This window comes from Centropristis striata, chromosome 18 (genome assembly GCF_030273125.1).
Source record: "Centropristis striata isolate RG_2023a ecotype Rhode Island chromosome 18, C.striata_1.0, whole genome shotgun sequence".
Taxonomy (NCBI): Eukaryota; Metazoa; Chordata; class Actinopteri; order Perciformes; family Serranidae; genus Centropristis; species Centropristis striata.
The window spans coordinates 26,429,657-26,443,098 of record NC_081534.1 but is presented as its reverse complement, the minus strand read 5'-3'; the positions used below and the strand labels follow the sequence as shown (position 1 = coordinate 26,443,098).

At 41.1% G+C, this 13,442-nt stretch overlaps 1 protein-coding gene across 1 annotated transcript in view; it reads right to left on the bottom strand.

Annotated features, from left to right (window-relative positions):
* Positions 1 to 13,442, bottom strand: part of LOC131991365 (dihydropyrimidinase-related protein 5-like) — a 30,461-nt gene that overhangs the window by 3,141 nt on the left and 13,878 nt on the right. The window contains exons 4-13 of the mRNA XM_059356754.1: positions 12,377 to 12,526; positions 6,622 to 6,780; positions 5,669 to 5,848; positions 5,416 to 5,484; positions 4,913 to 4,957; positions 4,745 to 4,820; positions 4,495 to 4,651; positions 2,320 to 2,461; positions 1,381 to 1,523; positions 1,056 to 1,263 (exon numbers count right to left, since the gene is read on the bottom strand). Of these exons, the coding sequence (XP_059212737.1) occupies positions 1,056 to 1,263; positions 1,381 to 1,523; positions 2,320 to 2,461; positions 4,495 to 4,651; positions 4,745 to 4,820; positions 4,913 to 4,957; positions 5,416 to 5,484; positions 5,669 to 5,848; positions 6,622 to 6,780; positions 12,377 to 12,526 (1,329 nt within the window). The remainder of the gene's footprint in view (positions 1 to 1,055; positions 1,264 to 1,380; positions 1,524 to 2,319; positions 2,462 to 4,494; positions 4,652 to 4,744; positions 4,821 to 4,912; positions 4,958 to 5,415; positions 5,485 to 5,668; positions 5,849 to 6,621; positions 6,781 to 12,376; positions 12,527 to 13,442) is intronic.

Sequence of the window (13,442 nt, the reverse complement as noted above, 5' to 3'; positions counted from 1 at the left end):
ACAGTTTTCAATTGAATATATTAGCAGTAGCAAATTAGCGCATTCTGTAGTTTTTTTCTGTAATTTAGACAACCCCCCACTTCTTTGGAATCAAGACTGTATACACGATTAAATAAATAAAATGCAATAAAATAACATAAAATAACAATAGAAAAGAGGAAACTTTAAACAACTAACAAAATCAAATCAAAGTAAATAAATAACTAACGTCAAGCCAAAGTTGAAGTACTGATATAGGAAGTTTGGAAGAATAGAATAAACCAACAGATTAAAAAGCAGTAATGGGAACACAAACTTTATCATCTGATGTTCTTGGTTAGAAAGGGATATTAAGGAGTAAATATAATAATAATCGTCCTGGAGATGACAACATATTTATTTGAGCTGGCAGTTATGGTTCTAATCTTAAGAAGCATCCTCAAGAGTCGACTATATTGGTTTTGGCTTTTACAGATTCTCACATTAAAGTCTAAAATCGTTTTAAAAGCAGCAGACCAGTTAAAGTTGCCCCAGACATTCTGTCTGTATTCTCCTCAATGTGTTGCATTTCTGTTGTGAAACACCCGCTAGGTTCACTTTAAAGTTGGCCTTCTAACAGTGAACACAGCTCTGAGGATTTTACAAAAAAAACAAGAAAACAACATTTTAGTTTCACTATTATACTCAGTTATATATTCCTTAAAAATAACAGGCCCTAGCTATATAAACATGGGATGATACACATAACAGAAAATAAATTCCCAGCAGTATAAAGCATCAGTGTAGCTAAAACAGAGCAGAAACCCTGCAGAGGCTGGTGGAAGAGGTTTTTGCAGACAGCAGCAGCAGCAGAAAAACAGTGTCAGCGTACAGAGAGAGCAGAGCATTAAATCCTTTATATGGACTGTCAAATCAGTGTAGTTAGACACAGGATGATGGGTGTGTTTGCAGCAGCTGATGCAGCAAAGCACAACATGAGTCCTGCTGTCAGACCGACTTACATTTTGAGAAACTTTTAGTAACACATTTCAATTCAGTCTTTATAAAGTGAGCAGAGTGAATGAAAGGGAACACACCTTCTCTCTCTGCACCATCTTCTTGTAGAGGTAGTCAGGGAAGGTGCGCTGGGGGTAGAACTTTCCAGATCCCTCGGCACACATGAACACACCGTTCTCACACACCAGGCGACCTCGGCTGATGGTAACCAGGGGAACGCCGTGGCAGCGCATCCCCTCGTACAGGTTGAAGTCTCCGCCCTGCACCTGAGTGGTCACAGAGACCGTCCTGCATGGACACAACAACCATCAATACCAGTGTGTGTGTTCGGCACTAAATCAATCAATAATAACGAGTAACCTGTTGTTTGTGACACACCTTCATGTTGTAAATAAAACTGTGTACCTTGTTGCATCAGGGTCCCAGACCACCAGATCAGCATCAGCCCCGGGGATGATACGGCCCTTGCGTGGATACAGGTTGTAGATCTTTGCAGCGTTAGAGCTTGTCACCGCTACAAAACGATTTTCATCCATTTTTCCTGTAACCTGCAGGTATAAATGCATTGAAAAAGTGTAAATTAAAATACAACTTAGACAGTTTGACTTGTGGTTTTTAATTGAAGGTATATTTTGCAGGATTTTCCAATAAAAAAAAGTATGGATTGATACAAAAATAATCCCTCTCAATCATTACTTGTGACCCAGTAGAAATGTGTGGTGTTGTCTGTATCTGTAGAGAACCTGTCCTCTGCCTGTATTTTCTGTTTTCTTTTCATTTTTTTGCTGTGTTCAGGATGTTTCTAGCCGTTACCCTTTGGGCACGAAGCTATAAAAATAACCAACATAGCGCTGAAAAACAAATATAGTGAGGCAGGAAGCCAAGCAGACAAAGCTTGTTCCAAAATGGGAGTGAATCTGGGGGCCGAGTTTGAATGTTGTGTATAGAAACAGTAAGGGACATCTCGTGCATAGTGTGTCTTTAATGTCAGAGGAAAAATTAATTTTGTGGTGCTTGGTTTGGCTGCTTGTTTAGGCAATGCTGATGTCTGGATTTTATTCCTTCAGGCAATTATTAGATAGATTACAGTGTTTCCCACAGACCAGGTAAAGACCTCTTAAATTGTTGTTTGTTACTTTAGAAAATCACAACCTAAACATCATTCTGACATCATTTAGAACATTTCCTAATAATATGAATTTTACTGTCACTATAGTCGCTGAATCTGCAGGCAACCTGACTCAATGAACACAGTCTCTTCCTGTTACTGTCACTAAGATACATGCACGCTACGTAATTCACACAAACTTGCTTGCAGGTTTGTCTGTGTTTGTGTGTACGTACCACTCCTCTCTCCCAAATAACACTCATCCTGTCCTGGACTCCAGGCAGTCCATGAGGGATCTTTGTGAAGTCGTCCTTGCCAAGAGCTCTCTGCTTGATGCTGAATGGACGATGCTCTGACGCCACGACACTCAGAGAGTCACTGGAAACAGGATGTGCATGTTACAAATTCTAAATGATCACTAATCATTGATCCAATCCAATCCAATCCACTTTATTTATATAGCACAATTTTAGCAAACACAAGGTTTCCAAAGTGCTGCACAAACAATAAATACATAACACAATACAAAGAGATGTAGTAAACAATAGATCAGTAAGATGCAATAAATTAAAAAATTAAAAATGGGATAAAAATAAATAAAATAAAATATAAAATGTACTGCCCGCACAAAATAAAATATGCATGAATACAATAAAAACAAAAAATCATAAAATCAACATAAAATCAACATAAAATCAACACTCTACGTGGTGTTAAAAGCCAACGAGAAGAGGTGGGTTTTAAGAAGAGATTTAAAATGAGACAGTGAGGAGGCCTGTCTGATGTGCAGCGGCAATTCATTCCACAGTTTTGGAGCTGCGATGGCAAAAGCTCGTTCCCCTCTGAGCTTCAGCCTAGCTCTTGGCACTCTCAGGAGAAGCTGGTCAGCTGACCTGAGAGAGCGGGTAGGAGAGTAGGGGTGCAGCAGCTCAGAGAGGTAAGGAGGAGCAAGACCATTTAAAGCTTTAAAAGCAAATAAAATAATTTTAAAATGAATCCTAAAATGAACGGGCAGCCAGTGCAGTGAAGCTAAAACAGGTGAAATGTGCTCATACTTTCTTGTGCCAGTTAAAAGACGTGCAGCAGCATTTTGGACCAGTTGAAGGCGGGCAATGGAGGACCCACTAACCCCCATATAAAGTGCGTTACAGTAATCCAGCCGAGTGGTCACGAAGGCATGGATTACTGTCTCAAAGTGCCGTGCTTGCAGGAGTGGTTTTATTTTTGCCAGCTGCCGTAGCTGGAAGAAACTGGACTTCACCACAGCTTTGATCTGGCTGTCAAATTTAAGATTAGCGTCCACTTTAACCCCCAGGTTACTCACAATTGGCTTATGATGTTGTGCCAAAGAACCAAGATCAACCAGGGGGGGTTTTGAAGAAGAGCCACCAAAGACCATGACTTCGGTCTTTTTTTCATTAAAACTCAGGAAGTTTGAGGACATCCAGGCTTTGATGTCATGTAGGCACCTTAGGAGTGAGTCAATACAGTACGAGTCATCTTTTTTGAGGGGGACATAGATTTGACTGTCATCTGCATAACAATGAAAAGAAATTCCATGTTTTCTGAGGATGGACCCAAGTGGCAGTAGATACAGGGAAAAAAGAAGCGGGCCAAGCACAGAGCCCTGCGGGACCCCACATGAGAGAGGAGCAGTGGAGGACACAGAGTCACCAAGGCTGACACAGAAAGTCCGATGTGACAGGTAGGACCTGAACCATTCCAGTGCTGTGCCACTGATGCCCACCCACTGCTCCAAACGAGCCAACAGGATTTCATGGTCCACTGTATCAAAAGCAGCAGACAAATCTAAAAGCACCAGGACAACACAATGACCAGAGTCAGTAGCTAAAAAGATGTCATTAAAAACTCTTAAAAGCGCTGATTCTGTGCTGTGCAATGTTTTAAAACCGGATTGGAAGATCTCAAGAATATTTTTTGCATTTAAAAAGTCCATGAGCTGAGCATAAACTATCTTCTCTAGAATTTTAGAAATGAAAGGCAGTTTAGAGATGGGTCTGAAATTTGCCAAGACAGTAGGATCCAGCCCAGGTTTTTTTAACAGAGGCTGCACCGCAGCATGTTTAAAATTTAAAGGGACTACTCCAGAGGACAGACTGCTATTAATTACTGTGAGACAGGATGGGCCAACAGTGGGAAAAACCTCCTTAAACAATCGGGGCGGGACAGTGTCACCCGGCGAACCCGAGGGCTTCAAATGACACACAATCTCCTGCACAAAAGGCAAGGTCACAGGCTCAAAGGTGTCAAAAACAGCAGAGCAGGGTACAAACACTGAAGGATCAGAAGCAGGAGGTGAAATAAGTGCTCTGGTAGAGGCAACCTTATTAGTGAAGTACTGAAGATTGATATGTAGCGTTGTAGTGCTGTATTTTATACTGAGCACGTACTTGCCCAGCAGGCCCATGAGGTAGCTGGGTGTGTTGGGGTCGAGGCGGAGAGGAGGGACGATGACGTGGGCGGCAGCATGAGCCCAGTCCTGGTGGTAATACTGCATCCCGTTCAGCACAGCGTGAGCTACTGTGGTCTCTGCATGGACCACTTTACCTGCAGAAAAGAAAACAAAGGAGGAAAGTGGTTTGTTACAAGCAAATATAATCTTCATCTTCTTTATATCATCCCCACTGTCATCTTTCTCACCTTGCATCTTAGCAGCAGCAATCATGTCTCCAGCAGCCATACTGGACACATTCACCAGGTAGATGGGGCAGTGAGCCTGAAATCACAAGTGAATTCATTCATTTAATCAGTAACAAACACACTCATTCATACAGACAGGATATTAAATGTGGATTTGTGCCTGTTTACCCTGTTAGCGATGGTGACAGCTCTGTGAGTAGCCTCCGACTCCAGCTGCAGACAACAACACAGAGAACTTTAATAAGTACTCAATAGACATTTATATTGCAGTTCTTTATCATGAATGTCTATCAAAAAAAACTACAATATGTGTGTATGTGTGTGTGTGTGTGTGTGTGTGTGTGTGTGTGTGTGTGTGGTCATGGGAAGCTTATGTATCCTTCAATGTGGACAACTTAGTGAAAAAAACTAAATCTTTGTATCACCTTTCCTTTTTGAGTTATCTGCCGCAAGTTTATGGTTTTATAATCTAAGGGAATAATCAGTTTTCTTTCTCATTTCTTTCTCTCTTTTGTATTGTAAATTTACCACTTTAATATCAGAGAATATCCAAGTTTTTTCACATACATTTCTGACTATAATATGAGGAATTCTGAGGTTTTTCTTGGAATATTATCCCTCTAGCTGAAAAATAACTGAGTGATAAGAAATAACCTCCAATGTCAACTTACCTCCTCTGGTCGACTGATCTCAATACCCTCCGGTCCACTGATGCCCAGATCCAGAGCCTCTTTGGCACCCTATAAACATACATTTATACATCAACATGACTTTTAATATTAAAAACACACACACAAACAGATGGTAACAGTGTCTAAAATGTAACTACTTCCATGGCAGAAAACTATATATTTTCACAGTGCTGGTCATTTATTATTAAAATGAAAACATGGAGGGATGTATGTGTGATTATTTAATTTGCACCTCTGCCACCAGCTCTCCGTTCTCAGCGTGGACGCGGGCGATGGCCCCGATGTCCTTACAGGTCTGCAGCGTCTGGTAGAGCTCCGAGTCCCTCAGCATCATCATGTCTTTGTAGGCCATGTACATCTGGAAGGAGTTCACGCCATGCTCCCTCACCAGGGTCTCCATCTCGCTCCGCACCTGATCACAGGACAAAGGTCAGAGGTCGAGGAGAAAGCTTTGGTTCGTTAAGGCAAAGGCAGACAGTGAGGAGCATCCGCCAGTGAGACTGTTGGCATGAGGGGATTAGAGACTGTGTGTGTGTGTGGGTGTTATATGGGGCATGAAATGAGCTTGGAGAGCAGCCAGAATGAGATCATATTGCGTTCACACTGGTGAATATCAGAAGTCTCACAGCCACATTCACCATCTGAAAAACCTATTTTATACACTCAAAAGTCAGTTAAAAACGTAATGGTCTTAGCAGATAAAATGATGACACTATATAACAAATAATACATAATAATATTTTAATATAACGATATTGATAATAATAAAGACAACTAAGTTGCAGTCTTAGTTGCCATTACATCATGGTATTAAAATGATGTTATTATCAGCTACATTTCCTGGCATTGGATATTTTACTATATTTAACAAGATGTGGCACATGCACAAAGTCAGCAGATGATACAGCACAGATACTAAAGCCAAAGGCTGAATGAGACACGTTGACTCATAGAATCTGCCTAATGTGCCCACTGAGCATGTATGTTAACCTAGTTCATGTAAGGTTTAATCTAGGTCATTACACTTTTAACCCATAAATGAAAATGCTTCTGTTGCTTTATTATTCATTCAGCGAGGATAAAAACTCGAGGAGTAAAGCACCAGAAAATGATATCTGTCTATAAAAGATAAAGATATAAGTACTTCTAGTGCATCTCACATGTGAACCTGGCTTTAGGTCTTACCTTTGGTCCCCACCAGGTCACTCCAACATGCAGAGCGTAGTCGCAGCACGCCTTGGCGTCGGCCAGAGCTCGGCAACTCTCGTAGGCGTCCACCAGGGAGCAGTGTTGTTCAGGCAGGGCCAGAGCCATCACCATGGTGGTACCACCCATCAGAGCCGCCTGGGTGAGGTGAGGTAGTGAGGAGAGGTGAGGAAGGAAGGATGGAGAGGAAGGAGAGAGACAGACAGGGAGGCGGAGGAAGGGAAATGAGAGATTGATTAGAGGCGAGAACAATGATTCCACTGTAACGCACATAAACACTGTTTGTCCTGGTGACAATGAGCAATAGTCCTTCTTTATGAACTGTTTTCTCAACATCATAAAGACTACTTGTTGCAAGTTGTGTAAATCATGGACCATAGTTTAAGCCTGTAACACTTATTTTCTTTCTTCTATTCTGTATAGAGTTTAGTTTGAAATGTTTGTTCTGGTGTTACCGGAAGATGTCTTGTCATATTCATGTTTAACAGTGTCTTGTGATCCCATATGGAATGGGCCACATATTTGGCATAATAAAACTAACTGCTTAAATATACTTATATAAAGGAATGTTCTGTTGACTGCAAAAAAAATGCAGCAAATTGAATAACACAAACAAAAAAGAAAAGAAAAGGAGGAAGATGAGGAAAGTTAGAAAGGAGAAGATGTAGGAGAGAATGAGAGGAAAGATGGAGGACTGATGAAGTGCAGGGAACGGTCTGCAGTGACTCGTCTCATTCGCCTGAATGGTAAATGCACTTTTGTGTAGCCATGACAACAGATACTGCTCAGCCTTGCCTGTCACATGTTCCCACCCTCCTCCTCCTCGTCCTCCTCCTCATCCTCCTTTTTCCATCAACAGTCACCCGTTCAATATCCTCTAACAGCAATATTGCACTGAGGAGTGACGTGAAAACAGGCAATAATCATGTGTGAGGCGGGAAATGAACAGAAAAAGGTGAACCATTGCTTTTGTAACGTGCTCTGTCCCTGAAGATTTTTTTTAATTCATTTTCAGCTCATATACAGAAGCATCAATTCTCTTTTTATCCTTTCTGCAACATAGTCTGAGTGAAATGTCTACTAAATCCGGACACGACGGTGGGTTACGTGTCAGCGCCATGGAGTCGATCCTCCACACTCCAGACATGTCGCAGACAGGGGCGGGGTCATCATCCGCTTCTGAGATACAAATCAGCCGACCAGCCAGCCAACGAGCTAGCAGGTTACACATTACCATATTAACCAGTCCGAATCATCTGCAGCGTCAGCATTTAAGGTCTCTGCTGTATATATGTGTGTGCCTTAAGAGTGTCATTGATCACTGTCAGTGTGTGTGTGTCTGTGTGTGTCTGTGCGTGACCGAAAGAGAGATCAGGAGACATGGACACAGCTGGGGACGTGGGATTTATAGTGTCTGTCTGCATGGCCTTAATTAAGATTTACTGCCAGTACACTTCTCAAAAAAGGGAAGGGATTGTGTGAGCAGAAACAGAAACAGTGTAAGAGAAGAGCTACTATACTGAAGAAGTATACTAAACATTAGAATTCTGCATTTTCATCAGTGTGAGGGTTACAGAGTCCATTAGCAGGCTTTTCTCTGCCAAGCTGGACTAAAGAGCCTGTCTGCTGCATGAAATGTCTTTCATGCTGTCCTGTTTCCTCTTTTAAGGCTGCATCTGTAACTACACTCACCAAAAAAGCATCCAAATTTAGACTGTTCTACATAACAAACCTGCTAAAGAGATGAAAGAAGTACCAAATCATAGAGCCAGGCAGCTCACAATACATAATCAGTAATTTCTGTTCTGATGAAACTGTTTGTAACTGGTGTTGCCGAGCAGAATGAAACCATCATCAAACAGTCAGACGGCGTAGAAACCAGCTGTGACTAGACATCTATCGTGCAGTTTTAGACTTTTAATTTGTAACAAAATACCAAGTCTGGTCAAATTATGGTCAAATATTATCATATAAAGAGAATTTTACTGGACTTACGAATCAATATAAACAATATGTGTTAGTATAAATGTTAATTATGCAATGTGATGAATGTCAGCAGCCATATGTCTCCTAAATGTTTTACATGGTAATTTGCAGCTGCAGTGATTACTAAGTAAGCCTGTGGCATTGTTTTGCTTTTATGAAACTGACTGAAACAAAGATTTATTACTATATTTGGATGCCATAATGTAACAAAGTACACACATTTCTATACATATGGTAAACTGTAGCTGATTCTGGCTTTTAATCCCATAGCTCTCTTGTCAAGCAGCAGTAAATCCAACACTCTGTGCTCCCCCCTTTGGTTCCTTGAACATATTACTGATCATTGGAAGCTAAAGTGGATGGTGACACATATACCCCAAACAGTGTTTTATCATGAATCCCCCACTCTATTAAAGACCCCCGACCCCTACTGGGAAGATAATCCCCTGAAAAGAAAGTAAAACAGACAGAGAGAGGGGGGAGACAGTGAGACATGGCTGATCTGAGAGGATGAGATGGTTTTTGTATGTTGGACTCTGGGAGAGGCTATCAGTGTCAGTGAGATTACTACTGCAGCACTGTGATCAGACTCTATCAGCACCTCTCATACCTCGCATTACAGCTGAACACCTTCTTTCATCTGCTCCTCAGCCACCTCTTCCTCCTCCTCCTCCTCCTCCTCCTCCTCCTCCTCATCTCCCTCTTCCTCTCCTGCCTGAAGAGACATTAACATGTCTGCTGGGAAAGATACGGAGCTGCTCTGCCATTTAAGCTGAATATTTGTGAACAAATCAGATCTGATCCATGGTAGTCAGTCAGAAATTTACATTTTTATAGCTATGGATTATCAGAAGAGTGCTGTACTGTAGCCTAAGACATACAGTGTATGTAAAGTATACTGGGCAATGTATAATGTTAGTAGTCAATAGTACAAAGTTTCTGTAGTGTCATGAGGGTTTCACATTTTAGTTTGGAGTTGATGTTGCAAAGGCTTTTTTCATTACATTTCTAACTGAAACGCAACATAAAATATAAATGTAAAAGAGGGTTTTCAGGTGATGTAACGAAGTTGCTGTTAAAACTGGCTATTAAACATACATTTATTTTAACACTAGTGGCTTTGTTGAATTAGGTTGTTGTCTTACTAGCTGTCTTGCCAGTCAACGAAGACAAAAACCAGCAATTTGATCTGCTTCACTTAGTTTTTACCCCTTAAGTAACAATCTAGTTGTTAAAAGAAGACAATTCTCTGTCTCACAGTAACCCATCATTGGAAATAAATCAAACTTTAAAAACTTTTCATTTAAACTTGATTACTAATCTGCTCTTAGGTTTTAACAACAACTATGCAACTCAACTAAAACTTTCATCAGTTCTCATCTCCCTATCTGGCAGGACATTTTGGGAAATAATTGCATTTCAAAACTAACTGCACGTTAAGTATGTGTTCTAGTATTTAGAGCTTTCTGCACACCTTTGTATACAGCTCATCTTTAGTGTAGCTCCAAGAAAAGTAGTATGCATGCAGAGGCTCATAGTGGCTTACAATGATGCTTCAGGATCCCAGACGCCGTAGTGTCAGACAGCTGTTTGTGTTCTCTGGCATTCCTTCATGTGAGGCACCTCTAAGACATCCGATGTACAATTTGATGTGTGGCTAAGACGAGTCAGAGAACAGCATCATGGAGGCTTTAGCCAGCTCTATGAACAGCTGCTCTGATTCAGGCTCAGAAAACACCGACAAGATAGCCTACATACAAACGTTTTTTTTGTGTGATTTTTTAAAATGATATGATGAATCGCTGTTTTTTTTATGTTGCATGTGTTATTGGGACCCAGCCTGAAATAAAGTTTGAATTAAATTGTAATGATGGTGTGTACATGGGAGATCTGTTAATGTCAGTGTGAGTCTGTATTGGAGGGGGAGGAGTGGGTGAGACAGAGGGGGGTGAAGCAGAAGAAACAGTAGGAGGGGGAGGTCATGAGAGGGAGCACACTGTTACAAAACGATGGGAGGGAGGGAAGAGGATGCTGGGAGAAATTGTTGTTTTGGGGTTCATCACAATTGCAGCAAGGCAGTCACCATAGAGACCACACAATACTGCCATGTTCATGCGTGCGCACACACATTTGCTCCGTCTGATTTCCACACTAAGAGCGGGGGTTGGTTGCCATGGCAGCAGGGTCAGTGGGTAGGGGTTGGAGACTAGGGGGGGGGTTGGTTGCTGGGGTAAAGCTGGCATACGGACGATTCAATTCCCCCAAATTCCTCTCACGCCACTTGAGTTGGCATTCCATCAGACTCAGACTTCATTTCACTGAGATTCAGCGCTGCAACGTCCCCGCAGGCGATATCGTTTAGCACAAAATCCTCCAAGCATTTTAATTCAAAGACGAAAGACGCAAGATATGCTTCTCCCAACATTCAATTGCTCTACTTAGTGATAGTACTAAACAGGAACAAAACAAATATGCATGACTGTGGATGGATCATGATGAGTAAAGGAACAATTTAATGTTTAAAAATATAAATCACAATTTGAAAAAGTGCAATTTTGAAATCACAAGAGCTGAAATTCTTATCTTCATTCAATGTCATCGTTAAACATTAAATGACTATGAATGGATTCGCTTGTCATATATGAACCCCTGCAATATGTACACATTGTGTTTCAACAAGCTGTATGAAAATTATGACACCAAGCTGCAACCTCCGGGGCTGTAAAGTGAAGCCAGTGTGCCCAAAACTCAAATTCCTCGACTGGACGAGCTCCAAAGGGGAATCAATCCTGATTAAAATCGATCATATATGTCCAACTTTACACCAGATGCACCAAAACAGTTTTGGTGTCTATAGTTAATTTCTCTGTTCCCTGTTCCAACTGTGAGGGGGTTGACCTATTATATAACTCACCGGTTTAATTTATATTAAGGCTTTGAGTCGTAATATGAAGGCTATAAAGGCTTAAAGGCTCTTTATCCTCTCCAAATTTAGTTAGCTCACTTATCTTCTGGGGACCCAGTGGTGCAATGATAAGTTTGTAAGTGTGACGACATGTTCACCAAGAAAGTCACATAAAAAGGAACATTGATCCATGTTCTTATTTAGACAAGGATACAAATGGATATCTGTCAATGTGTTGGATCTTTGCTCCAAGCTTACATCGTGCCAGCGACTGCTTAATAAACCCAGTTGATGGCCAAGATATACACCCCCCCAGCAATAAAAATATTTTAGGCGATAACAACAAAAACAGCCAACAACATCCTCCAACAAGTACCCCTGCAGGCAACAATTACACTCCCTGTTTGGAATTTTTAAGTCTCTTAATTATTAAATCATCTTCTCAGGAGTCTCAGGGGAAAACATGGAGAGCATCCACAGGAAACCAACTAATAAACCCAGTGTGAACAACTGTGTGTGTAAAAAAAAAAGCATTCAACCAGAATCTTGTGACAGCTGTGGGTTTGCTTCCTACAGGACAACCATGAGAACACATGTTGTCATTAGTCTTGATGAACGTATGAACGCAGGGTGAAGATCTGCATGTAGACAAGACAGAGAGTGTGTGAGAGAGAAAGTATGTCTGTGTGACAGCTGTCTCTGGTTTCTAAATGTGTTTAATCACAGGCATGCTGACGAGCCTCGTCATAACACAGCCCTGTGTCTGTGTGTGTGTGTGTGTGTGTGTGTGTGTGTGTGTGTGTGTGTGTGTGTCTGTGTGTGTCTGTGTCTGTGCGTGTGTACCTTGGTCCCACTGTAGAAGTCATCCTGAATGCTGGCGTTCATGAAAGTCTGCTGCAGATGGACGCTGGTGTCAATTCCGCCCGGCAACACCAGCTTTCCAGAAGCATCAATCACCTTCGCCCCACCAGGTATCATCAGCTCCTTTCCAACCTGCCAGAGAGCACAAGCGCACAAATTACACAACTTTATTAATACGGGCTTCCACTCCACAATATGCATAAGCAAAGGATATATAGTGACTATAAATATCACTGATGTTGGGATCAATATACTTTTAATGTAGCCCATTAAATTGTAAACAGAGACTGAGTGGTCATATTAATGAGGGCCAATCAATGGTTCTTTGGTTAAGACATGTTGTACATTCCATATAATACCACAGCCAAAGGAAGTACTTGATTCAGATTATTACGTTTGGTCCAGACTGAAATATCTCAACAACTTGGACTGCAATTAAATGTTACACAGACATTCATAACTCCCAGACAACAAATTGTATTGATTTTTGTGTCCCCTAGCCCCACCAGCAGGTTCAAATTTGATCAATCATCAAGTGCAACATTTACTGGATGGATTGGAAAAATGTTCAGTTACAGACATTGATGTTTCCCAGAGGACGAATCTTAATTACTTTGGTGACCCTTTCTACCGCCAGCATGAGGTTGAGCTATGTGGTTGCGTGCAAAATATCTTCATACTGCACTGTGATTATAGTTGCAACTTTTTGAGTGAAAAGGTTTAATAACTACTGGATGAATTGCCACGACATCTGGTACACACAGTAATCTCCTCCTCAGGGTGAATTGTAATAATTTTGGTGATCTCTTTACTTTTATCCAGCACGACCAGGTCAAAATTGAATTTGTTCACTTTATGACCAGATACCTGCAGGACTAATGACATTCAGCTGTAGTTTTTGTATTGATCACGGTTAGCATTAAATTAATTTTTACCTCTAATATTACTCATTTCCACTGTAACAGGCTATGGCACCTACATAATCCCTTGAAAATGAAAAGTAATACTGACAAATCAGAACAATAACCTAGCAGTTGTATATTCTTAG